The following is a 26,816-nucleotide window of genomic DNA, read 5'->3' on the forward strand; positions in this document are numbered from 1 at the left end:
CGATATTTTTAAGCCTTACCTTCGCTCCCGGAGACCGATCGCTGCCTTTGTCTGCGGGGCGGGGCGTTGGGCTGCTGGGCTGGCTGTCTGTTTTGCTGCTGGCCGGCCGAGTCCTCGATGAACGGTATGTCCGGGTCGTCGAGGTTCAACGTGAACGCCCCCGACATGGGTATCGTCAGACTGGCCGTTATCACCATCGGCGAGTTGTTGGCAGCCTTGTACCTGGGGTCAACGGGCGGGTCCTCGCTGGAGCCGCTGTCGATGCTGTTGCTGCGCGTCGTCGTCGAGGACTCGTCCTTTCGCCTCGTGGTTGGCCTCTTGGGCCTCCGGGGCTTCGGGCCAATGTCACCCCCTACGCCGGCCGACTGGTGGAGGCACTCCTCCCTCGAGTACAGCTTCCGAGTGCCGGGTGCCGTTGCATTGCCACCGGCCGTGGGGGTCACGGGCGAGGTGGGCGACACGTTCTCGTCGACCGAGTAGTTCTCCGTCTCGCTGCAGCACAGCTCGACGTCGTCGACGTTCGCTACCCTGCAACAACCGCTCCATGGAGTCTCGTATGCCTATATATTTATGTACACCTGTCGTTCGTACAACTTACTCTTCGACTACCCGTCGCGATAGGGCGACGTCGAGCTCGGCAGGGTGGCTGTCCATCATGTGGAGGTAGAGCTCGTCCAGGAGAGCGGCCGGGAGGATGAAGAGCTCGTTCACGTGCTCCAGCAGGGCTCGGACGACGTTTATCACGTCTATTCGCTCCTCGGCTCTCTCCGCCGAGAGTTCGGAGCGCGTTTGGCCTGGTTTCACGCAGTGGAGGATGTTTGGTGCGAATACCTTTTTGGACAGCAGACAGATGGGACAGTGAGTGGGTGAAGATGTTGGGGGTATAAAAAAAAATAGTATTTTTTGGTGGGACTCACAGTGGCGAGGTTCGTCGTGTCCATTTTGTTGCCGCTGAGCCACTCGCCGCCATCCTCGGGTTTGCGGTCCTCGCTGTTGGCCGCCACCTCGCTCAGAAAATTTAGCAGGGCGTAGAGGGTTTCACGGTTCGGCGTCGGCAGTAGCTGGATCAGGTGCTGCAGGGCCTCCTGCTGTAGCCGTCTGTTGCGGATTTCTGCGAAGCATGTTGGTGTTTTTTTTTTTTTTTTTTTTTTTTTTTTTTTTTTTTTCTGGTAGGGTTGCGATTTTTTGCGGGAATCACTGGGAATGAAAAACATTACTGCGAGAGTCAGGGATCTAAAGCCGGCGTACGTGCGCGCTTCAGCCCGTAAAGCCTCGTCTAACTCGCGACACGGGCTATCGCGTGTTTCGTTCGGTTTCGGCCTCCAAAGCAAATCCCCGCGGGATTAACATGTCAGATTCTCTCCGAGCTTGGGTGTATAAATAAATATACGGTGTTTGTACAAATGATACACGTGAAAACGCGTGCGGTGGCCGTGGACCGTAGAGTAGAAGAAGGAAAAAAAAAAAAAAAAAAATTCAATACCACGCGTGACGTGATTTCTTGTTTTGACTCCCACGAGAATATGAGCTATACCTATGGGCCGTGGAATACGACTATTAATTTTTTTTTCTCCTTTTTTTTTTTTCGCGAAGCAACGTGTATTATTATTCCTCCAATTTCATTTACAAGGAGAGTAAGGACGACGTATTTTCTGCTCTCGGGATTACACTGAGATTTAGGCTCCACAATATTTGAGCAAAAAAAAAAAAAAAAAAATCCATGTGAGTACTATAGATGAATATTATACTCACTTTGCGTGTGCACGAAAGCTTGGTAGAGGTCCCTGCAGAGCAGGGGATCCGGCAGGTCCCGAAAGTACTCTTTGAGCAGGGCGGCGACGTCGTGGGGACACTGGTCGGGTCCGATTTTGGTCTCTCTCCCGCAGTCCCAGTCCTCCCTGAGCTGCCTGACGCGCTTCTTCGACGGCGAGACCCGAAATATCCCGAGGGTCCTCAGCCCCGTGTTCTCGAGGTGTCGGATGCACTGCTTCACCACGATCGGCACCGCGTCGAACTCGGCCGGTGGACTCAGGCTGTCGCTCAGTTCGCCCAGTACCCCGGAGTCGCTGCTCGTCAGGGCTCCACTGCCCGCCTTCGACGACAATGACTCGCAGGAGCCACCCTATAGAGGAAAAAAAAAAACATTTTCCAATCAAGGTCAATGTACCGCGATGGTGTTGAAACATGGTATACGTGTGATCGAGATGCAGTCGAACGAGGGGTAATTGTCCCTGCGATCAATTTAAATTAAAACTCGATACAACATACGTCTAAAAGACCTTAAAAAATTACAACGGTCCCATTGCAAAAAAAAAAAAAAAAATAAATCCAACCCCCTTGAAGGGCATCGATACGAGGTATGCAGTGATCCTCCCCCCCTGGCGTCGCCTTCCGGCAGCCCGCGAGAGGCACGGGCGTTAAATATAAAGACCATTGCGAAAATTGCGCGATCTCAATTAATCCGCGGGTCCGAAATTAGCGGCTCCGTCCACCGCCGCCGTCTCTTATTATATGTATGTATATGTGCATAGGTACACTTGCACCGCGCGCCACATATACAAACCCACCACCCGACCCCGGCGTCTATTCTCGCGCCCCTCGGCGTATCACGGCTATAGGCCCGACGAGCCAACCTCGTGACGTCATTTCGGCTTGGCTCGCGTGACGTAGTTGGAGGGGGACAAGGGAGAAGTGTCGCAGGTGTGACCGAGCTGCCGCTGGTTGTGGCGGTCTTTTTAGGGGGAGGATCCGACCACAACTGCACCGGGCGCTCGGCGTGCGTGTGTACATCGAGAATTTCGAGGACGTAAATGAGCGTGTAACAGCTGGAAGAATCGTAGGAAATAGGTATTTTGAGGGATGGCTGTTTTTTTTTTTTTTTTTTTTTTTTTTTTTTTTTTTTTTTTTTTTTTTTTTTTGCCGATTCGGAAAAAACGGCACCGCAAGGGCCATATTCGTGATTTTTATTACGCGCAAAGTCAGGAGAAGCCATTCTTTTTCCTACAAAGCAATTTCACGTTATACCGCGACGTGTCCTCAATTAAATTACGTAAATGACCCAATAGGCATCGGCAGACGAGTTGCTTTACGCCACTGTCATCGATAAAAATCAATTCCGTCGGACGTTGACCGAAAAAAAAAAAAAAAAAAAAAAAAAAAAATGATAATAAAAATAAAAGAAAGAGATGGACGGAGGGTCAAGCAAAGAGGAAACGACGCTGCAATCAAGCGGGCCAAGATCGACTTTGCTTCGAAAAAAAAGGTGAAATCTATACAAGCGCATCTACCACCGAGAATCCGTCGGATTACCCGTTCGGTGAACCTGTCTGCCGATTCTCCGGATATCCTAACCAAGTCACTCTTGTTTTTCTTTCTCTTACTTATCAGAGCACGAAAATCTCCCTTGTACGCCGGCAAACGGAGATAGGGAGTGGTGGGGAAACTTTCCATTATTTTCAACGCCGTCCGTCTGTCTTATTTTCCGAGCGGCGGACGCAGCGGAATGTTATTATTTCGAGCGCTTCTTCTTCTTCGGACCCTGAGCCACGCGCCGGCTGGGGGTGGGGGCAGCAATAACAATTCAATTGTACGCGCTGTATATACACAGATTTTCAAATGATTCGAGTTGCAAGACTCGCTGTTTGCCTGGTGCGTGTAATTGAAATGGACGGGAATTCCGAGCTCCTCGAGAATATACACCCTACCCACGCGTTTTTGGGACACTTGATGCTTTACTGTAATCTGGATTTGGCTTTCTATTCACGGGAGTGGCTCTCGTTACGGAAAGTTTATAAATCAAGCACTACTGTTACGAGCTTATACAGTTCGTTACACGGAAAATTTTTCCACGGATGTTATCATTTTTTTTTTTTTTTTTAGAGTCCTTGTTTTTGTTTCGCTAACGAGCGATATTTCTTGGGGGTTCTTTTTTTTCTTGCTTACGAGATAAATGGTACGAAGAAATTATGAGATGCTGTCGTTTTTTTAAAGGGTATGCGAGGAAGAAGTTCCCAACCTGCCGATAGTAGAAAAGTTGAGCAAACAAGTGGAAGGGGGACAAAAAGAAGAGAAAAGACGCTAAGAAACAGATCCGCCTTTTATTGGAATAATCCTTTGCAATTTCTTGGCTGCATATTGGCGTTTGATACGATTTTTTTTTGAGTTATAGACGAAGGTACATAGATCGGCAAACTTGGAGTTGTACATCAATTACGGAGGAAAAAAAAAATTAATAAAATAACGCAATTGATGAATACAAGCGTGAACTCTCACCGAAAAAGTAAATTATCTCTCCTCTCTCGAGGGAATCCTATCGAGCTAACGTACAGTTTACAAAAAATGCACACCCCTATCATGTAAATAAAATTTCGCGGTGCAAAACGTAGAGCTTGCAAGCTCGGGAAACAAAAGATAATTATTTGGGGACAACCATTGCGCATCGTCGCTTGGGAGTTCCTGCACTTGGCTGATCGAGTCTTGTACAATCGAGTAAGTAAAGAAAAGATGGCCTATGGGGAGGGGGATGAATATATAAACATCGTTCAACGAGCGAAGAAGTACGCGACGCATCATGATCGATCTATAAAACCCACACCCGAGTCCCACCCAGGATTATATGTATCCCGGTCGGGGTGGCTGCATAGCGCACAAAAGAAGAAGAAGACACGGGGTGAGTGCGCGTGTCGTCACCGATGACACTCGGCGCGTCGTCGTCGCCCGTGACGTTTAGCCAACGCGTGACGAACCAGGACCCTCGAGCTGTTCCTTTTGCGCCCGTAGGTAACGTACGGCGAGTCTAAGGCGGCACGTGTCTCTCGGCTTCTCCAACTTTTTTTTTTTCTTTTTTTTTTTCCTTCGCGAAGCTATAGAGTACGGGTGGTTTTTTAAATAGACTTTTTAGTGCCCGCAGGAACGCGCGCGCGCGCGCGTGTCTTTTCGAGAGTTTGTTGTTGCGTTCGGGGGAGGGCGTTTATCGGCGTTTTTTAGACCGGGTGTTCCCGAAATATTGGGCTCGCGGTTTCCGAGAAGCGAAGCTACTTTTAGCGGGACGCCAGAGACGCGAGAGATCCCTCTCTATCGGAGCTCTTTTTTTTTTTTTCGCGCACACGAACGAGCAAATTATCAATTTTACTCGATCCACTTACGAAAAAAAAAAAAAAAAAAATTCGGGGGAAATACTTCCTTAACAACGCAAGTGCAAGGCTGGGTGTATTCCCCCTCCCCCGGAAATAACTAAAATGTCACGCATAGCTTACCTCATCCGTTTTCGAGGCTGTGGTGGTCTCGATGAGGCTCGTGAAGCTCGTCCTGCTCCCGTGCCTGCTGTTCCGGCTCAGGCAGCCCACGTCGACAATCTCGCCCGCGGCTATCCTGGCCAGCCTGTCGTTCTCCAGGCACTGCGACAGTGAAATGCCAAAGACGAGGCCACCGCTCGATTCTGAGGACAAAACATTATTCATTATTACTCTTCCCCTTTTAAAATTTCAGGTGACGAATCATCTTCCACGTAAAATTATTGCCACGCGCGACGGAATTTTAATGAGTTTTGTAGCGTTTGCAGGGGGTGATGGTTCGTGATGTGAGGAAAAATTTCAATTTACCTCGAGGTTTACGCGGTGACGCGCGAATATCTCTCTAAAAGCCGAGATTCCAAAAGCAAATTCAGACACGTGTGTGGGGGGAATCACCGACTTTTGTCGCGCAACTCGGTAAAAACGTGTCCTTTTAACATTAAAACAAGGCGTACAGCTTTAATATCCCACCGCACTCGGTCCCCACTAGAGTCAAGACCAAAACCAGCTCATTTCACCCTCCGCGGTGTTATTAAACCCCGTGTCGCAACCCTCGTGGTTTTTCACCAAAAACGCAATAACCACGAAAGCAAAGTGCGTGGGATATACGCGTACATATACATACACGCGAGTTGAATAAGATGGATGTGCGGGGGTGGGGGGAGTCCCGAAAATAGAACGGGCAGCTTTTTCCATCGGAGATCCGAAAATACCATCGCCTCCTCCCGCATCAACTGTCATGACATTGAGAGAGCACGGAGTGGATGAAAAATTGAGCGCTGAAAACCGCCCTGGCTCTTTGAAAAAACACGCGGCTGTGCGGGTACGCGGCCCAAATATCAGCGTATCGGCAAACACACACAAGGAGGTGTATATAGATAAAAACCGATGTTTTCCACGCTAGGGAACCCCTTGGATAAGGTACATTTCCGCGTTACCGCAAAACGACGCCCGCACTCGGGTAAACCCCGATAATTCACGCGATCCACTGCCAAAATCAAAAGGCCACGTCTCGCTAATCAAGTTCCAAAGCACGCCGGACGTGCGTTTACATACTCGCGCGCTCATGTATTCGTGTACGGGTTGGCGCGCGAAATTCAATATAGCGCGAGATAGGGAGTTTAGGCGGGCATACACAGTACACATATAGCAGTGGGACAGGGATAACGAGGGGTTGGCCCAGCCGTATCCGACGCTGTAATTGTATTACTCCGTGAGCTTGCATGCATAGCCTTCGCTATCGCAGAGAGAGAGAGAGTGTCGCCCATTACAAATAGCTGCAATGTACCAGAGCGTAATTATACGTAGCGCGGGGGATTTCAATTTGCACGCGTTTTAGCAGCGACTGTTGTAAGCCCGACGTACCTGCATCGAGGGTGGCTATTAAAGCTGCACGAATATTGGGGCTGGAGCGCGGAGCAAGAGGCCGAAGGGGTGCGGTAATAGATTTCAAACATCATCTTTAATGGGAGTGCTTACTTACTTCCTACGGGAAAATCTCTTGGTTGGAGAACCTCGCGAAATAGTAGTTTTGTAACTTTTGTTTACCCCCACGAGAGAAGATTGCACGTTCAGCTTATGTGCTCTATTTGTGTGAGACTCGATTGTTCGCGATAGCCCGATCTTCCGAGGGAGTTTAGATAAATGTATTCATTGGAAAAATGCGATGAAAATGAACGAGAGGAGGGAAAAAAGGGTCCGCCCTCGAAACGCGCCTGCAAGCTCCAATTAGCGCGCCCGAGTAGCTCGCTCGCTAAGCCGTGCCCGTCGTTTTTGCGGGCCAATTTGGCCATTCGAGACTGCACGTACATGTAGACACTCCGGGTACACTTTGAAATAATTAACTTGCGAAATTCCCACCAATTGGTTAGTCGAGCGCTGAGTAACCCGTCGTGCGTGTGTGCGTGTGTGACTGGCTTCGCTATAGTGGACTGGTTTGATTTTATGTTTTACACGAATGTATACTTTGTAAATAATATTTTTATGTGCATATTCTTTTTAGTGTAGTGTTTCAAAGCTTTTTGTATTTGCGTAAAAAAGCGACTGATCTCCCAAGTTGTTATCGAATTTGTTTATACGACATAATATATTATATACTCAAAGGAGCAATTTTATTTTTATTAAAAAAAAAAAAAAAAAAAAAAAAAAAAACAGGGTGGAGGATGGTTAAACGAATGGCCGTCGTTTTTCTCACGCTGTTCACCTGCTGAGTTGAGTCACGTAAGTAGTAACAGACCAAATTCCGTCAGACACAACAGCAGCTTTGCGGTCGGCCGCTCTGTGTTTAATTTCTCGTTTCGAGCACTTTTGGCCCGGTCTCCCCACTTGGGTCGAGGTCACTTGTATGCCCACTACCTTCACTTTCTCCTCATTTTTTTTTCTTTTTTTTTTTTTTTTTTCCATGCGTATTTAGATTTTCTCGCAATAATTTTTACACCTATCATAGTGATTTGTCAAACGGTGTTGTATAACAGATCTAAAAAGACGATGAGAGTATATGTACAGTAGTTCTTTGACAACAAACCTTTCTCCTTGTCCTCCTTGGATTTGCTGTCCGTGAAGAAGCCTGTCGTCAGCGCCTTCCTTTTGAGCAGATAGGCTCGCCTCTTCGGCTTTGCTGTGACCGAACCGCCGCTCAGGGATTCTGAAAAACACGAAAAAAAAAAAAAAAAATTATGTCACATGTATACATATACACGTTATATCTTGCGGGCGTAAAAAAACCCCAAACGGTCGTTCGTAAATTAAGAGAAGACGCCGTAAATCTGCGCAAGTGTTCTCTACTAGGTCCCAACGCGAGAGACTCGTAAACCTATTTTTCCTCGTACTTGTGCTACTTATGTCCAAATCGCGTATCCGCGGTCCTCGGTGTTTTTCAACGAAGGAAAACAAAACAAAACAAAAAAAAAAAAAAGAAGGAAAAGATCAAAGACGCGCGAGTATTTATCGCGAAAAAGCCAGCGAGGGACGCGAAAAAGTGCACAACTCGCGCGAGAGATAGGGGGGGTCGTTGCCTACGTAAATGCAAAACTTGACCCACATACGCTCCGTATACGCGTGTCTTCTCGGCTCCGAATTTTCGGGTCCACCCTTTCCTCGTTCCCTCGATCATTAAGCTTCGAAAATAAAACGCGCCCAAGAGCCGTACGCCCCTCCTCCCGAGACAACTCACACCACGTGTGTGTAAATACACGATGTACAGAGACCGGGAGGAGGCAAAGAAAGAAAGAAAAAAAAAAAATCCATTTTTTCCTCCCGCGATTCTCGAGAACGAGCTTTTTGAGCGTGTACGCGGGGGGTGTATTTTTAGCTCGGGGCTCGGCTCGAACGCGTATTAATACACGCACGCGAGTCCGTATTTATAAAATCAATGATAATCGGCGCTCATTAAACACGCGCGCATCATGTCTAACAACAAAATTGTACACGTTGCGCCCTTTTTTTTTTTTTATTTTGCGCGGGTGGAAAAAACAATCGATTCTTCGTACACGTACGCAGTTGGTGATGGAACGCAAGTTTCGTTCATGCATTGGTTGTCTCGTTATTTGTACACGCGCAAACACGTCAATCATTCGAGGCGCACTTGGGCAGATTGACGGGCCACCGCTTCTGTTTTAGCCCGTATCGTTACGAGGCGCTGGTAAGTGTAAACACGCAATATTAACGAGCTGTCGCGCGGAGGGAGAAAAAAATGTTGTTTTCTTCGAGTTCATCCACCTTCTCTTTTGCTTTTTAGATCATCGCTATTCATCATCTCGATGATTTAAAATAATTTTAAATAAATTTAAAATAAAAAAAAAAAAATACGTTTGTACCGCGTGTAAAGCGACTCCTCGATTACCGTACTTTGCTCGACCCAAATCATATTTTTATTTTTTTGGAAGTAAAAAGAGAAAAAAAGAAAATCCAAGAAATCAGGGGGAAATAGACACAAATGATCGATAAAACGCGTAATAAACGAAATTTCGTCTCTCCACCCCCCACGCTGCGCCGTCAAACGGAGATGGGATTTAAAAAAACCTCGAGTATAGAATAAAATCTTTTTCAAAGAGCGCGATAAATAGCCGATTGAAAAAATATGATTAGACAACTCGGTCTGTCTCGGAAGGAGCGAAAAGAGCCGAAAACCACGTTGTTACTCATCGTTCCTCCACACTGACCTCACATTCTTGCACGTGTGCCGATTCACACAGGAGACAGTGAAAAAAAAAAAAAAAAAAAAAAAAAATTAATTTCCTAAGCCTAATGAAAATATGAACATTATTAGAAAATTGAAAGGACTTACCGGTGGGCGGCCTGATGTGCACGCCGAGGTTGAGGGCCTGGAGCTTCGCCACGGCCACGCGACACAGGACCTTCCGCTCGACCTCCGAGAGCGAGCGCAGCGGCGTGTCCTGCAAAGTGACGCGCCTCCCGTTCGTGCCGGCCCACGTGCATTTGCCCTGAAACGAGATTCGGGAGTGTTAAGTGGGATCGACAGGATTAGTGGGTCACGAGCCCACGCAGTGTCCCATAGTGTATACACGAGCGCGGTAAATTGGAACTTTCAATAAATAGCTTTGTGTTTTCACGCGAGGCATATGGTGCTTATAAAGTTGTCATTTATAATAAAGTGGGTATGTTATAGTAAAGTTATAATATGGTATAAATTTTAGATGTTGCACTAAAGGACTCCAAACGAGAGCCATAAAACCGAGGGTTGATGTTACATCAAATCTCATTGAACAATAATGAATGATTGAAATATTTTTTTTTTTTAAATTTATCTTGAAGCGACAGTTACACGAGCGACAATACTTACAACCAATAATAAGTTTATATTTTAATGGGGGGATGATCCGCTGTGAGTTGAAATAAGAAGCCTATGGAATAACTTGTGAAATCGCGTGGTCACAATTTGCTTGGAATCGCATTGAATTGCGAAAACGTTTGGAATTAATGAGGCGATGGGTTTAGAGGAACAACTCGTCCTGCAAGTAATCGCGCGCCCGTAGGTGGTTCTCCACCGCAGATGATATTTCAATGCATCATCTTGAGTAATTTTCTTCTCGATATCTCATTCATTCCTCGCCTAGCGTCAACGCCTTATGTATAAATTTTCCCATCAAAACATGTACGCAAAAACCTTGCAAGCTTTATTATAACATACGCGAAACTGCCATGTATGTACCTCCAACTCCAGCCCTCGGTTAGCCAGCAGAGATGTACACACACGGGAAAATCGGTAGCAGCTTTGGGATTATGTCATCCCTGTCGTGTTTATTGTTGCACAGGCTTAGCTCTACACGTGCTGGTGCCAATTAAAATTACCGCCTTCGGGTAACAACAAGCATTATAATCCAAAGCTCACCGGGTTATGAATAATTTCATCGGGGAGAGGTTTTTTTTTTTTTTTTTTTTTTCATCTCCCGTATAGTTTAGCCGTTCAACTAATTACAAATTGTATCAACAAAGTAAATCCACCCAGCATATTTATATGTATAGACACGTAGACACGGGTTGAGCCCTTCGTTGTAAATAATTAACGCTCGACGGAAAATTCATTTCACCCGAGCGGGGGTTCCCGGAAAATATACTCTCCTTCGCGCGCATTCACTTTAACTTCAAAGTTTCCCGCCTCTAATTGATGCGCGGCTGGTTTCACGCGCGTGTAAACTCTACACAAGAGGTCATTATAAGTTTTGGCCGATTCGTCGTTAGATTACGAAGATGATGATAGTACATCCGTAGTTTGATCGCTTCGTTGACGAAATCTGCTCATTAGGGAGTTTTCGTTTTTATTTCGATTGATCGTGCAAAGGTATGGATTAGAAGAAAGAAAAAGAAAGTTTTTTGGCACAGCCACGTTCGTTAAAAGCCATCGGCGGATAAAGATACGGATATCCCTTCGATTGGGTCGTTGGAGGAGCTTAGCGTCAGCGAAAGTCAGCATCAGCGGTATAGATAAAGAAGAAGGAAAAAAAGGGCTCTTGTGCGATGCGAATTTAATATGTGTAGTCGGCTGGAAAGCGGATTTCTTCGCTTCTGAACCGATCTGCTCTTGAGTGAGCGAAAAATCGAAGGAAGAGATTACAGCTAATCTTTTTTTTCATCTAAAGGGTATAAGTGCCCAGTTTTTTTTTTCCATCGCAAATACCGGCAAGATCTTTCCGGTGATTTTTGTATTTCAATGGTTCTCGAGAATTCTCTAATTTTGTCATCAAGTAAAATAGCTGATGTATGCTTATCCTGTTGTTTGGTAAGAAAATGCCCTGACTTTGAAGCTAATAGATTATTCGATAAACTGTGACATTTTCTTTTTTCCATCAAGGCGTCGATACACGGGATTTTTTCACGAAATCACCGGCGTCTGGGACGTTTTTAAATTTCGTCGCAAACCCACGAGATCTTCTCTATCAAATCAAGGCCAGGGTCTCATGATTTATAAAAAAAAAAAAAAAAAATAGAAACTAGTCACAGTCAATTCCAACTGAACGCGCACGCGAGAGAAAATAACATAAGCTCTTCCACGCCATACAGTCTCGATCACACGCCCAAATATCGTCTACACAGCCGATGGTCGCGGAGGTACCTATACAAGCCTATTTTCGTTGGCGCCAAAAAAGAAATTCCGAGGCCCTAAATCGGCCAACGCAAGGCCGACCTTTCCAACAAATCCCTCGCAAGGGTTTGTGAGAAAAAAAACAAAACAAAACAGAATGCATTGGTTCGTCGATTTAACAGCCGATCTCGGCCAATTGACAAGAGGTGGTGACAAAAAAAAAAAAAAAAAGATTCAATCTGCCGGTCCACGAGCGGCATTAAATTGTTCGCAGCTCGAGCGAGACCGTGACGTGCGCACAGTGCGTCAGAGAGAGCCCCCCGCGCGCCATGGCTCTCCTTTTACTTTACTTCCCCGAATCGCCCGGCACTTTGCGGTGCTCAGAACCGAGTCGGCGATTATAAAACCCAAGTGACAACAATGGCCTCGGAACGAAAGACTTTACTTTTCGGAGCTAGCCCCAACCCTTCCCGATTGCTTCGGGGCTTTTTCCCACCGCCACGAACCGACCGTTTCTCGAAACCCGTGTTGTTTCCCGAACAAATAAACCCCGTGCTCTCGAAAAAGAAGCGGGATGGCCCGTAAAAAGCACCGGGAAGAAGAAACAAATGCCAAAGATCAGACGAGCAGACCACAACTAGTTACTCAATCTTACACCCATGCGAGAAAGGGGCTACACCCCACCTCCCCCTTTTTTTTTAAATCCTCGATCGAAAGCTCTCGAGTGACACGCACCGCTTCCGAATGTTTCGTGGTTGAAGAAAAGCGCGCTCCTCGGTGTAATCGACGAGCCGTTAAAAAACCGACTCGAGGGGGAAACGAAGCTCCGCGAGCGCGAGACATAAACCACCCGCGGGGGGGATAAACAAACAGCTGCGGTGTACACATACGCGCGCGAGTCTTACAACACGTGAACTCGGAAGAGAAGCCTCTCGCGGAGAGAGTTACACTTGGCGCCTTTCTCTCCATCTCCTCCGTATACTTGCATACATAGCGGGGCTTGTTTGTCTTTTGGTGGAATTTTCAGCCCCACATCTCCGTGTGCACCGCACCAACAATGTTTCCGATCGAAGAATAATGCAGCTGAAAAAACGATACAGACGGCCCGGGCCAGTTTTGGCATATAGGTGTGTGCGTGTGCGTGGCGCGCCAAATAATTTGGCCAAGTAATAATATTTACGAGTCTTGGCCCCGCGCTCTACGTACATCGAAGCTTGTTACTTTCAGGGGGGGAGGGGGAGTCTATTTATAGGCGCAAACAAGAATATCGAGAGAGTCTCGCATTCCGCGCGCGGCGAGCGAAAAGGAGGAAAGGAAAAAAGTTCCCGAATCGGGAAACGCGTTTCTCGATGTGAAAAAAAAAAAAAAAAAAAAAAAAAAAGAAAAAGACCAAAAAGCTTGGGTTTGGATGAGACGAAACACAATGAGGGAAAAAGCGGCCGCTTACCTGTGGCGTCCACGTCGACACGAGGTTGATGGCCCTGGACGAGCTCTTGCTCCGCGACTTCCAGATCTTCTTCGCGACGAGCCGGCTGCCGTGGTGCACGACGCTGCTCGACGACTTGCTCTTCTGCATGGCACCGCCCCCGCCGCCACCTGTCATCACCATCGCCGCGTTACACGGTATCACACCGGCCGAGGCCCCACCAGCAGTATTACCGGTGCTATTGTTGGTGTTGTTACAGGTGGCCATGGCCGGGGACCCGGGCGCCGAGTGGGGCTTCTGGGTCGCACCGTGGGAGGAGGAGGACGAGGAAGAGCCGTGGAGGAGGTGGGACAGGAAGGACTGGTGCTTGGAGGGCGTCGAGGGTGGGGCCGCGTCCTCGCTTCCGAGGCCCGAGGCGTCCATGCTGCTCCTCGAGCTGGCGTTCCTGCTGACCGGCGAGGTCGTGTCGGCGTCCGACAGTTGCAACAGCAGGACCTCACCCGGCTCGTGGTGGGCCATCTCCCGGTAGCCAACTGGCCACGCGTCCCCCGTCTGGCAGGCCTTGGTGTTGGGCTCGGCGTCGTCGGGGTCGCTCGGCCGCGTGGTCTCGCCCTTGGGCCTTATGTTGCGGAGGTTCCGGTCGTAGTTGACGCGCTTAAACCGGTCCGCCTTGTCCGAGTCCATCGATTTTTTCCGCGCCATACGCAGGTACCGTTTTATCGTGTCGCTCACCGACGGGGACACGTCGTCGTTGTCCACGCTGCTGCGCCGCCTCCCCGTTTTGTGGGGCTGATCCCTGTTTGGAGGTGGAGAGGATGCCTGGTGGTCCGCGGCCTCCCTCTCGAGGAGCAGAGCGTCGAGCAGCTCGCGGGCCACTGGCTCGGTTTGGGTCCCCGAGTCGATGGGGCCGCGCTCCGTGCTTGGGCCCTGCACTGCGATCAACGGCGGTGGCGAGCCCATCAGATCCCTCCTCGTCGATGATGGTCTTCCTCCATCCCCGTCCTGTTGGGGTGGCTTGGAGAGCCTCGTGGGTGGTTGTTGTTGGTTCCACCACCTGGCCGAGGGCGAGGTGTAGGCACCCGTGGCCCGGGGCCCGCGGAAGCCCCTCGTGCACCTCAGGTCGAAGTAGAGCTTCTCCAGGAGCTTGCGGTCCGTGAGGATGTCCGATATAACGTGCTCCCTATTCGGGGACTTGCTGTAGTACCGGCTGAGGGTCTCGAGCAGCGACTTGTGGACAAAGTCGCTCTGGTAGGGCATCGTGATCTTGGGCACGCTACACGCGCTGCTGGTCGTGGTGCTCCTTGACTTGGCGTGGGACGAGTAGGACGATGAGGTGGTGGTGGTGGTGGTCCTGGCCTCGGCCTCGCGCCTACCTTCGGCCATTATTTGGTTGAGGTGCTGCTCGAGCTTCTCGATCAGTTTCTGGTAGTCGAGGCCGCTGCTGCTCGTAATGGCTGTGGTCGGCTCCTTGGCGAGTCCCGCGCTACCCATCGAGTGATCCGTCGAGACCGACCTCGTGGTCGTCGCGCTACTCCGGGCCATCGTCGACGAGGTAGCGCTCGCGCTCACCGTACTACTCTGATGCTGCAGCATCGTCGTCATTGTCGTCAAGGCACCAGCGGCCGTCGACGACGAGGAGCGCTCCGATTGCATGTTCAGGTACTTCTGGAGCATGTCCGCGAGCGCCTTAGCCTCGGCCTCCTCGCGCGGCTGCCTGCGTCGCTCCTGTACCGGCGACGACGTCGGACTGGCGCAACCAGCGCCGCTTACAGCCGCGGTGGCTGCCGCGGTGGTGGCAGTAGCGGTAGCGCCGGCAGCAGAGGAGGAGCTGAGGAGCCACTCCCTCTTGACCCTGGCGAGATCGAGCTTACCGGCCGAGGGGAGCCCACCGTGCGGCCCGACCTGGTTCAACCTCGAGTCCTCCGCCTCGTCGGCCGAGTTGCTGCTGCAACCGAGCTGCTTGTTATTGGGGAGCCTACAACTGCCCCCGGGTTTGTTGCTCGGGTGCCTACGGCCCCTACGGGCCGCCCGAAAGCCCAACGAGCCCGGGTAGGACGCCTTGCGCCACAGGAGGAACTTTGACTCGCGCGAGCACACCTCCTGGAAGTACTGCTCGATCTTGGGTATGCAGTCCTCGGGCTTGCCGATTGTAGTTGTTTTGGTGGTGGTGGTGGTGGTGGTGGTACCACTGGCTCCAGCTTGTTGCTGGTGGTTGCGTTGGTGGTGGTGGTGGTGGGTTATGACGCTGTCGGGGATGAGCCGGCGGCCGCAGTCCTGCATGGCCCGCCATGTCTTGCGCGTCAAGAGCCAGCGCTCCTTGATGGGCTTGCCGGCAACGACGCCCCGCCTGACGCTCGAGCGCCTCTCCCTCGATCCGGGCGGTGTGCAACGCGACGGTGTCGCACCGCTGCTGCTCGTGGTGGTGTTGTTGTTGGCCCCTCCGGCCTCTAGGCTGTCGCGGCGCGACTTTCGCCGACCGCTGCGGTTGTCGCCCGGCATGGCCGGCTCCCAGTCGGGCCCCCGCCTCGCCACGCGCACCACTTTCGAGGCTTTCCCTGGGCAGGGCTGACAATGATAATGACACCCCACGTGGCTGTAGTTGGTCGAGGTGGTCAGCGGTGCCGATGGGCATTCCAGGTGTTGCGGGGCGCTCGGTTAGGCACGTGCTGCTGTCGGGCTTCCCTTCCACCGTGGATGGTCATTCGCGCGCGTGATAGAACTACCGGGTCATCGCCAAGGAGCCTTGGGCGTACTTTTATGGGTCCCTAACTACGAATTGGGCAACACTTGCTGGAACACAATATTGTCACGGTTCCTCTTCTACGTTGGCACTTGACGGAGATTCGGGGAAGAACAACAAACTCTCGCACTTGGGTCAGAGATTGCACTTGGTGGGACGGAGGGAGCACAAACTCGACGAACGGAGAGATGTGGGAAAGGGAGACAGGTAGTGGTGGCTGGCCACCAAGGTGCACGCGCGACTAACTGGCTGGGTGGCTGCGTCGTCGTCGTTGTGGTCTCTTGGTTGTCGTCGCCGTGGCGAACGCCTCTCGGCGTCTAAAAACGTCTCCACCGGAGCAAACGTGTGCGCGAGCCTTTCCTCTCTCTCTTTCGCTCTGTGTACTACTACTACTACTACTACTACTACTACTACTCTTTCCTCCTCCTACTTTGGTTCTTCTTGTTTTACCTACCGATTCTATATGTTTGCTCGAGGGAGTCTCGCTGACTAAAAACGAAGAGGAGTAGGAGGGCCGCGGAGTGTTATACTTACCGATCTCTTCTCTCGCGCGCGTTTGCCAAAATGCTGAATACCTGCTACACGCGTATTTTTCACGTGTGTGGGTCAGCACGTACGATATTCGGTGTTTAGAGGTGATGGTTGCTCTCTCCCCCCCCTCCCCCTCCCCCTCGTTGTGTCCAACATCCGAGATACCGGGATCGTTTGTTTCGAGCACTTTTGCCGATCCGGTATGTGCGTAAGCCGCAACCTCTGGCTGACGATCATGATCTCTTTCTCTCTCTCTCAAAGCTCTCTTTTCGAGGGTGCTGTTTTATCGCAGATGGAGCAAGGATGCTTTTCGGTATTTGGGGCAAACAGGCGCCTACTGTTTGCACAGTTGTAATTTCGCATTCGCGGCGATTTTTGCCGATCGCTGCTTTGGGAGTTTAAAGGAATCATATAGGGTATTCAATAATACATTTCTGGGTCGGACTTAAAAACGTACGGCTGTAAATATTCATGGTTAAGTAGTAACAGCTTGTGCTCCCTCGATCGGTAAAGTTTCAACTTTGCACGAGGCGAAATAAACAGATCGGTCGTAGTGATCGGTAAGACGAGCCCCGACGATTTTTCCCATTTCGAAGGAACGAGTGTGGAATAATACGATCACCCTAGCGAGGAGATATTTATTTTCAGCTGATTGTAAAACAACAACAACAATAACGATCTCACGGAAAAGCGCAAACAACAAACCTTCAATAAATTTCACGTATCCGCGCTCGCGCGCCCTTCGATTCTAAAATGCGAGTTTTTCACTCTCGTTCGCGCCGTCTTCCTCTTTGTTTCTTTCTTCTCTGCAGCCGCTCGCACAAATATACAACATGACCGTGCACTTAACTCCACTCAATGTTTTCTCCTCCCGTGGCGGTGGAGGAGGGGGTGGGGGTAGAGGGAGGGGTCGGCGCGGCGGCATTTATTTTTACCCATATTTATTTTAACGCCCGATTTCATAATGACTGCTACTATTTTTGAATGGGAGCGAAGGTGAGTCTCCGCACTCGGCTGATAGTCGCTTGACCCCCTTTATTCTTTGAGAGAAACACCGACGTCATACCACCCCCCCCTTTCCCCGCCGAACGTATACTCGCGCGTGGATTCCAAGTTTCGGGGACTAGCCGCGCCGGATGACGGATGGACGAGTAAATAAGTAAGTTGTAGCCGAGCTGTGCGATAATTGAGTACATAATCCGGTGGATTTCGTGATGCCGGCGATATTTGAGGAACCCCAGCTGATTGTTGTTCTTTTGCGGTGGTGCGGCCCGAGTTCCCTGATCGATCGCTCTCCCATTTTATATATACCACCGATTGATATTAATTTGGGGATTAGTGCTTGTCCGTTACTCTTCATACGGTCTAGCGGCGAGGACAAAAAAAAAAGGTCGTTCCTCTTGTGTCGTTGCGGATTATGTGGTTTTATGGATGAAGGAAACGTGAAACGTCCGTCTCATGACCGATTGACCGGTATTTTTTGCTTCGTTACGTCAGCTGTAGCAATGATTCATTTTTCGGAAAATGCATGGGCTGACGTCATCCAGACTAAACGTATAGGACTAGAAAACTATGAAAAAAAAAGGTTTATCAGGAATGTGGCTTATGTTCGCGTGTCCTCGCATAATGAAACTTTTGTCAGAAAGAAAATGGTTTTACCAAAAGGAAAAAAAAAAAAAAACCAATTCGGTATTATCTTATTACAACAAAAACTTGTATGTATGAACGTCGAAGCTGAATCATCTCCCCAAGTCGGGGCGCAGTGGCAGCTGGTCTCGTCATTAGAGCTACGAATAAAGTGTTTCTTCCCCGACCCCCTGCGTGGTATGGAAAAGAGCGAAAAACCAAAGCAGAGCAGCGCGTATGACGTCAGAGATGCTGCAAGAAAAAGAAAGGAGAGAGAGAAAGAGAGGCAATGTTGCCTGTACGGAGAGAGATACTCCCCAGGGATGTGTGTATAATTTCCGTGCGGCTGTGTGTAGGTGCTGTTTCGAGGGAGGGGGACCCGCACTTCGCACTATTCCCGTGGTTCGTACTCGCTCGAGCGGCTTTGTTTTATTTTAGGTATCCCGATGGAAGTCGAACCGAGCGCTGATCGTCGATTATCGAGGGGTCCGGCGATTTTGCGCCTAGAGAGGTTTTTACGGTCTATTAGTTTTTCTGGCCAATGCTTTGGATTTATCATCAATCGTAGGGATTTTTTAAATCATGGTAAATGTGATACACCAAACAGACCCTACTATGCATTAACGATTCATGATGTGGTGCGGTCGACAGAGTGTGAGTTTCAAAACTCGGAAAGGTAGGGAGTTCGAGTCGCCACTTGCGCAGAGACCGTTAGAGTCCTTACGTGAAAAAAGATACCCCACAAGAGCTCTGGTAGAATAACGTAACTGTGCATTAATTAATGAAGGAAAATATATGTAGGTAACTATTTTTTTTCAACGATCAATACTTTAACGGAAAAAAAATTAGTTTTTTATTATAAGGTTATCGATGATAAATTCTGGGAGTAAAAATTTCAAAATTTCAATCCCTTGCCACGATTTATAGCCAATACGTTTAATTTGCTCGAAAACATTGAAGATTATGGAGAAAATATCACGTATTACTTGTTTCGTGGTCTAAAGTAATGAGTGTAAACTACACTCGAAAGTTATAAGCTACGGAAACAGAAATATACTTTACACATTTTTTACAAATTTGTATTGTACTAAATATTTTAAAAGTTTACATAATCATTGAGAGTATATATTTCGGAAATTGACAATTTTAAGTGATAAAACCGTGATATAGTCAGACGTAAATTTTCAAACATTTTTTTGCAAGGAATTAAAGCCATAAACCAATCGAACAAGTTTACTTTTTATTAAAATCAACTTGAAGCATTATCTCACTTCTGCAAGTCGAACGGAATGTTTTTTTTTTTAATTTAATTGAAAAGCAGTTAAATTTTGAAAAACATAGACGCTCGTGTCTACACCTGTATGTATATGAACTTGGTGAGATATTTTGTCAAAAATTAGTAACAAGTAAATTTTCAAAGTTAAAAAAACGTCACCGAAAGTAAAAGTGTATCATCGAGTACTGCGTGTACAACGTTCGTAGCATACGTCTGACAGAAAACTGATTGGCGAGTCGTAAATTATACATGGCAACAATGGAAAATTCAAACCATCACCCATTGATTTATCAAAGTCGATCTGCGAAAAAAAGTGGCATGCACCGGGATAGAGAACAACCTATAATTCAATGCGACTCGAGAAAAGAACAAAACCCTAGCAATGTAGATGTATATGGGTCCCGTTGTGTATGTACGTATCGTGAAATATGGTGACCTAGAAATTAGGAGACGATGAAATTGAAAAATTAATTTCATGTCTTGGGGGTACGGCACATGCAATGAAACTTAAGAGTTGAGGAAGAAAAAAAAAAAACGGGTGAGTCAATCGGTATCGATCACTGCAATTTCAGGTCGTATGGAGTATCGAGTCGCGTGGAAAGATTACAGGTTGTTTCTGCACTCGAGTCGCGTTACCTTGCTCCGGAGAAAGAAAATAACCATACCTTGGGTTGATTGTACAAAATATCTTGATAATTTTTAACAAATCGTTGAAATGTAACAACTTGCGTTTAATTTTTTTTTTTTTTTTTTTCAATCATAGGTTGATGCCATTCTATAAACAAAAACATGAGAATCTTTATGGACAGTTGGCGATCGTCCAACGGTATTTTGCAGTCGTCGCAGTTTTAATATTTAACTAATACACATTTGCAACTTTTAATAGACGACAAAAAGTGAAAAATTCCTTGTAAAATCATGAAAATGAATTTATCATAAAATAATAATTTTACCGTTATGTTATAAGCGGAGGATCGTAAAAATCACCCAATAAACGTTTCGGAGTTGTATATTCCTACCCAAAGCGAAACCGCAAAAATCAATCGCACACTTTATCGCTCAAAGTAACGACCCCGAAATCGGTGCATAAAAAAAATAATACTTTCAATGTACACAACACGTTTGGCCGTAGGCACGGGATTCAACGGCCAAAGTCGTTTGATTGCGCGCGCTTAAATAAACGAGTGGCGATCAAAAAACTATTACTGTAACATTACACCCCCGAAAGACAGCTGCGCCCACGCGAAATCTCGATCATCGCGTTTTGTGCACGATTTCCGTCTGCGGATTATTGCTTTACCGGATCGACGAGGGAAAAGATTGTCGTTGACGTGTTTTTCTTCTCCATCAAGGATAAGACGGGGGGGAAAAAAGGTCTTTTTTCGTTGAGATATTTACTAGCTTCGAGGGGAATGAATTTTTTTGCTCGCAAACTTTCAGAAAATCTGGCATCAAGTAGCTATATTATTCCCAAGATCGAAGGCTTCAACTTTCGTCCTTTTTTTTCTTTTGACGCGCGTATGAAGCAAGACTTAGATTGAATACGTACTTGATTAGGAACAAAGTGACGCAAGCTAAGCATAAATTATACTTGCGTGGAAGTTTTAAGTCACTCGGGTACGCTTCTAGCATATTGAATTTAAATCAAAATACGTTGCTAAAAGTGCTTCGACAGAACATGCTTTTTCCGAAAAAGTTCCGTATCTAGTCCGAATTATTTTTTCATCACCTCAATAAAAGATATGACTTCAAGTTTAGTCATAATATCTCGTAAGTCTTCTATTTTAACTACTATTAATTACTAAACAAAATCTACGTCAGTTGTAACAAAGTGTAACACCTTACGTATAATGTGACTTTCATCAAGACGGAGCTTTTTCTCGAGCTTTTTTACTACCTGAGCTTTTATTGATAGAAACAATAGATCCTTGAACAGACATTGAATTTCTGGTGATAATAAATGCAGTGAGTTTTCGACAAAGATTTTGAACAAATGATATCAGTACGTATGAGGGAGAGAAGGAAAACCAAGAGTCATGGGTATGAAACGAGTGTGAGGTCAAGATCGCGAGACAGACCCCGAGCTTATTGGACGACAGCCGCAAGACGACAAAAGTAATAGTACAATGTGCGAGGGAAGATTGATGCGTGGGTGTCTCTCGAGCGGAGGAATATTGTCTACCGTCTACTCGTCCCCTTGGCTTTGTTTTTGCGTTCATTTGTCATCGAACCTCCTTCCTCGTCCACATTTATTATGCAGGGCAAGGGTTATTGGGGATTATCTTCTGTTTTACTTACATGATACGAAGATTACAAGTCAGGGGGTGGGTTTACGCGAAAAATTGAAATTTCGCCTTTGAGACTCGACTGCTCGTTTTTTTTTTCACTGAAAGAAAACTATTAACATTAAATTAAAATATAAATAAAGTTCGAATAGTGTAGCTTTGTCGTGAGGCTAGTCTCTGGTATAGGTATGCATATACTTGATTTTCCGGTTTATTTGCGTAAATTTGAAAAAATGTTGCTTCAAATTTTTACACCGACGCAAAATTCCAATACAGTTGAAACACAAAAAGGTAGCCTACTTGTAACAATTAAACATTGAAAAACGACAAGATAATAAAAAGTTACAGTAAGCAGGACTCGGTGAGTACACGATTCAAGCAACAATTATCATTTAAAGTTCCAACTTTCTCTCGTATAAGCATGAAAAAAAAAGGAAATAAATAATCGAGTACCCGCCGTACAACCCGCAAAAAGACACATTCTCGGGTATATTTCACCACTAATTAGGGACCTAAAAATACCGCGTAGCCCACTGAATCGCGAAATCAAAACGCACACACGCCCGATCAGCCCTATACCCACGAGTTGCAAAATAAAAGAAACCAGCCAGTAATAGCTGTTACGTGCATCATCATCATCATGCATCGTCCCCTCGGGAGGAGAGAAAGCTCGATTATCTGTAGCAAGAGTAGACGCGCATCTCTCTCTCTCCCTCTTTCGATTCGCAAAAAGATAAGTATAAAAGCGCGGAGCCAAGCGAGTGGAGCGCGGGCCTTCTATTTTTCGCCGGACAATCGCGCCAGAAATACCGCGCCGTTGATTTGCCCGAACCCCCCCCCCTCCTCTCACTCCTACTCCTCGTGTAAAACGCTCACATGATCGTTATCGCGGCAGCGCTTCTTCGGACGTTCACACGCGCGAGCGCAGGCGCGCCGAATTCTCCGACGTGCTTTTCCAAATTTTCTCGACGGGGCTGCGACCTGTCTCCAAGGGGGGGGAGGCTCACCTACATGCGTTCGACGTACAAGTGTTACCAAGTGGAGATACGGGGAGAGAAATAACAACATCATAGGGACACCTGTCGACTTTCCTATTGTTTTTGTACCGTAAAAAAAAAAAAAAAAAAAGAGAAGGAGAGCCCGCAAAGGACAATGTTTTCGTTACGAGTTTGCGGTGGTGGCTTTTTTTCTTTCGAGTTGTAGAGCACGCACGGGCCGATGAACAATATTTAGGTTTGCCAGGAGGTGAAGAGAGCTTTATGTTGTTTGCGCTTCCGTGAAGCGGTGGTGCCTGAATTTTTCCGTCGTCTATTCGAGGAAAAGAAAAAAAAAAAAACCGCACGTTAGACGAGCGCTCTAGAGGAAATTAGAAAAGAGAAGCATGGACGAAAGCTGCGACGCGAGATAAAATAGTATATTACGCCACTAGGGCGGAAAGTGCTTCTTCCCGCCCGCGGGCGCACTTTCCGCCCGCCGAGTACTTTCGGCCCAAGGGCGGAAAGATGATTCCCGCCCGCAGGGCGGGAATATTCTTTCCGCCCGAGGGCCGAAAGTACTCGAAGGGCGGAAAGTGCGCTCAAGGGCGGGAAGGCCTCCGCCCGAGTCGCGTATCCTATTTTTCTCCTCAAGGGCGCAAAGTGAGAACGTATTTTGTCTGGTTAATGATCACTTCAATAGAAATTTAACTACAGGATTAAAAATGAAAAATATTTATTCAATGTCTATCTAATGTACACAAAGCTTATTTTTCTAGATAAATGATGAGAATTTTTACAATTTTATGCATAGAATATCGAGAATATCTTGACTGCAGTGTAGATATTAGTGAACTACCCTATTTATAAATTGTGTTGTATATATAAAACTATGTTTATTGATTGAGATGTCATGAAGAAGAACGGTAACTCGTATTTTGCATCAATTATTTAAAATTGAGTATGATTTTATTTTTATAAAATAATAAGTCTAAAAAAGTAGTCGGTAAGGTAGGGAATTTTTTAAAATAAGTAAGAGTTAATTGTTAATAAACGAAAGTTCGCATCAAAGGTTGTGCGGGGTCCAGGGGCGGCAGCCCCTGGTGGGGGACCAGGGGGCAAAGCCCCCGGCGGGGGTCCAGGGGGCGGAGCCCCCGGTGGGGGGTAGGGGGGGCAAAGCCCCCCCCTCGTCCAAAAAATCAATTGATCGTTCGATTAAAAAAAATTTACAACCATTTCCCGAAAAAAAAAAAATAAATTAAATTAATCTAATCTCCCGAAAAAAAAAAAACTTGGTGGAATGAGAGTATGAGTATCAAAAAATGGCAATCAGAGATATAATACTCCCTTATTGTAATATTATATTTTTTCTTAAGAAATTATACACAAAATATACTTATAATAGAATTTCATAAAATAATCAAGTCTTGTTTTGAAGATGTATAAAGAAAGATATTTGATAGATGTCGCATATAACATATTGATAATGTACAGCACCAACTACAAAATTTACTAATTTTTCTTATTTGCGGGCGGGAATGTACTTTCCGCCCTAGGGCAGGAATGTACTTTCCGCCCTAGGGCGGGAGGTTCCACTTTCCGCCCGTGAAATAGGCACTGAAAGTACTTTCGGCCCTCACTTTCCGCCCGAAAGGAGGAAAAAAGTATATCCTACAAAATGTAAAAAAAAAAAAAAAAAGATTGTGATTGTACAAGTGAGCCGTCGATGAACATGCACGCAAGCGGTATCGGTGAAAATCGGATGAGCGGGAGGGATCGAAAAAGCTCCGTAGCAGCTGCTGATTGGCACCTAAACACATGTACACACATACGTGCAGCAAGTAGTCGCAGCCCCCCCTCTCCCTCTTCTTCCTTTCTCAGTCGCGGTTGTAATACGCGCGAATTATTATTAGGCTTGGCCTAAAATACACCGCAAGGTCGGCGCGTCGCTCGTGTGTTTGTGCTACAACTTCTTCTTCTTCTTGTTTCTTTGCCACGGAAAAGCTCTCACTCTTGCTCGGTTCGGCGTTTCAACGGCCGTGCGTGCGTGTGCTCTTGGGATTAATGCGCGCGTGGGAAAGGAGGGAATTGCGGAGTCGGTGCGACCGGTTTCTTGAAGGTGGCGTTAGCGTACGGCTCGAGGTGCCCGGAGCTTGCAAGCTCCGCGACGAGGGGAAGGAAGCGCTTTTAGCGGCCGAGGATGGCTGGGTAGGTTTGAGGCTGTCGTGAGGGTGATTCGGTGAGCTGGTTTTGGCTGTTGGTAATCATGGTTGGTTATCGGGGCATGATACGCGGTCGTTCTCGAATTAATGGGGGGCTTCGACTTGTATTCGACTATCTGAAAAAAAAGGACTTGCACCTTCTATACAGAAGCTTTGTTTTAATGGTGGAAAATGGATTAATTCGAATCAAAAGCTCAATCAAAGTTGTATCAAATTAGAGGATTTTACATTTTTATTTTTATTTTTTACCTTAGGAGAAATTTTGTTTCCATCGTAATTTTTTTCGTACGAGACACTGCAGTTACAACGTTACTATGTATTTCATTGTATCGCTTTGTTTATTTAGTTAATAATTTTATAAAACTGGAAATTTTTTTTATTTTGTATATTCGACGATGTTTAAAAAAATGTATGTAAAAGAGAAAAGCAATACCTACTGATAAAAAAATAGACAACATATGCATGCATGAGCTAGTTATAATTTTGAATCGAATGCAACGTAAATCAACGCTAACTAAGTAATGATATCAATATTGTTCGTTGTCTCATAAATCATTACGTGTTATTTAGCGTGAAAATATATATTTTAATGATTTACGTGGCTACTACGAGCACCAAAACAATCAATTAAAATACCTTCGATTCATAAAATTAGACCATTCCAATTTTATTCCTCCAAAACAGTGTTGACGACCCTTGAAAAAAAAAAAACATCATCTTGTCAACGTACTTTAATTTAAAATAAAAGTAAGAAGTACGTATAGATTCCTGCGACTCTTGGTCCGTTAATCTTCGTGACGCGCTCTCTTTCGCTTGCCGGTGCTACTTTTTTCCCCCATTTATATTCACTTCAACTTAAATTCAAGCGCCTACTACCCGGAAACAGTTTCAGTTAATGGTGTAAAATGTTTCTTTTGATGTAACTTTTAAAAAAGTAGCAGTTGAGTGTTTGCTGTCATTACGTTATTTTATTATTATTTTTTTTTTTTCATGTAAGAAAACAAGGAAAATTTATTTTTCTATAATCCAAAACACCTATGCACATCATTGCAATGAGGAAGCACAGGGTGTTCCATTGTTATAAACTGCACAAAGGATGATTAATGTAAGCAAACTGTACCGAAATTGTTTATAAAAGTTTCAAAATAGAATCGCGCTTTCCACGTTGAGAAGCACACGCGCAAGGTCCCTTTTGCGACGTATTTTTTTTTCTTCCCCCTCTCGTAATGAGTCCTAAAAAAAAAATACACACCCCAACGATTGTAAACAATAGAACGGCATAGAAAATAGAGTTCAAAAGCCTACGGTTAAATATAGTTTCGAGAAGCAAGCCAAGCTGCTTGCAAAATTACTTCACGTCCGCTTGGTTGAAAGCCGGCTAGGAGAAGCTGGTAGTTTTTAGAGCGAAGCGGGGACCAGCGCCTTGGTCTTGACTTAGAACGAAAGCTATATAAATTTTTACGCAAAACATAAACTTGGCGGCGACGGTCGTCTCGGTGAATTTTCCGGACGTACACGAGCGCATCGCTCTTTTTAATATCTTGGAAAAGCTTTTCTCAACCTCGAGTGGGCTTCTGTAATTTTTTTTTTTTTTTTTTTTTTTTTTTTTTGAGTCTAATTAGTACTTGGTGACTAAAATTTATTGAGCAAAGTTTGGCACTGATCTGCACTCAAATTACTGAAATTCAAAGCAGTTAAACTTTTATACTCGTAAATTATGCAAGAGAACAACAGTAGTACACGTTTAACAATATTATTTATGATACACTAAAATCATTAGGGACCGAAAAAACCTTTTGCATTCGTTCGACATTTACGCGGGTTTTTAAGTACTCATTAAACAAAAAATAGTAACGGGTGTGGTGAATAAAAATTGTTTGCAACAAATCAATCGTCCGAGAAAA

The 26,816-nt window shown here is 46.3% G+C and overlaps 1 protein-coding gene across 1 annotated transcript in view; it reads right to left on the reverse strand.

Annotated features, from left to right (window-relative positions):
- Positions 1-26,816, reverse strand: part of RhoGAP102A (Rho GTPase activating protein at 102A) — a 32,163-nt gene that overhangs the window by 1,000 nt on the left and 4,347 nt on the right. The window contains exons 2-12 of the mRNA XM_089588852.1: positions 15,503-15,813; positions 14,850-15,397; positions 13,492-14,771; positions 13,280-13,428; positions 9,577-9,733; positions 7,816-7,935; positions 5,256-5,437; positions 1,753-2,122; positions 918-1,111; positions 599-831; positions 20-528 (exon numbers count right to left, since the gene is read on the reverse strand). Of these exons, the coding sequence (XP_089444978.1) occupies positions 20-528; positions 599-831; positions 918-1,111; positions 1,753-2,122; positions 5,256-5,437; positions 7,816-7,935; positions 9,577-9,733; positions 13,280-13,428; positions 13,492-14,771; positions 14,850-15,397; positions 15,503-15,813 (4,053 nt within the window). The remainder of the gene's footprint in view (positions 1-19; positions 529-598; positions 832-917; positions 1,112-1,752; positions 2,123-5,255; positions 5,438-7,815; positions 7,936-9,576; positions 9,734-13,279; positions 13,429-13,491; positions 14,772-14,849; positions 15,398-15,502; positions 15,814-26,816) is intronic.

Source organism: Copidosoma floridanum, unplaced genomic scaffold (genome assembly GCF_036245765.1).
Source record: "Copidosoma floridanum isolate Cflo_tuat_1 unplaced genomic scaffold, Cflo_Japanese_pri ptg000007l, whole genome shotgun sequence".
NCBI classification, from domain to species: Eukaryota; Metazoa; Arthropoda; class Insecta; order Hymenoptera; family Encyrtidae; genus Copidosoma; species Copidosoma floridanum.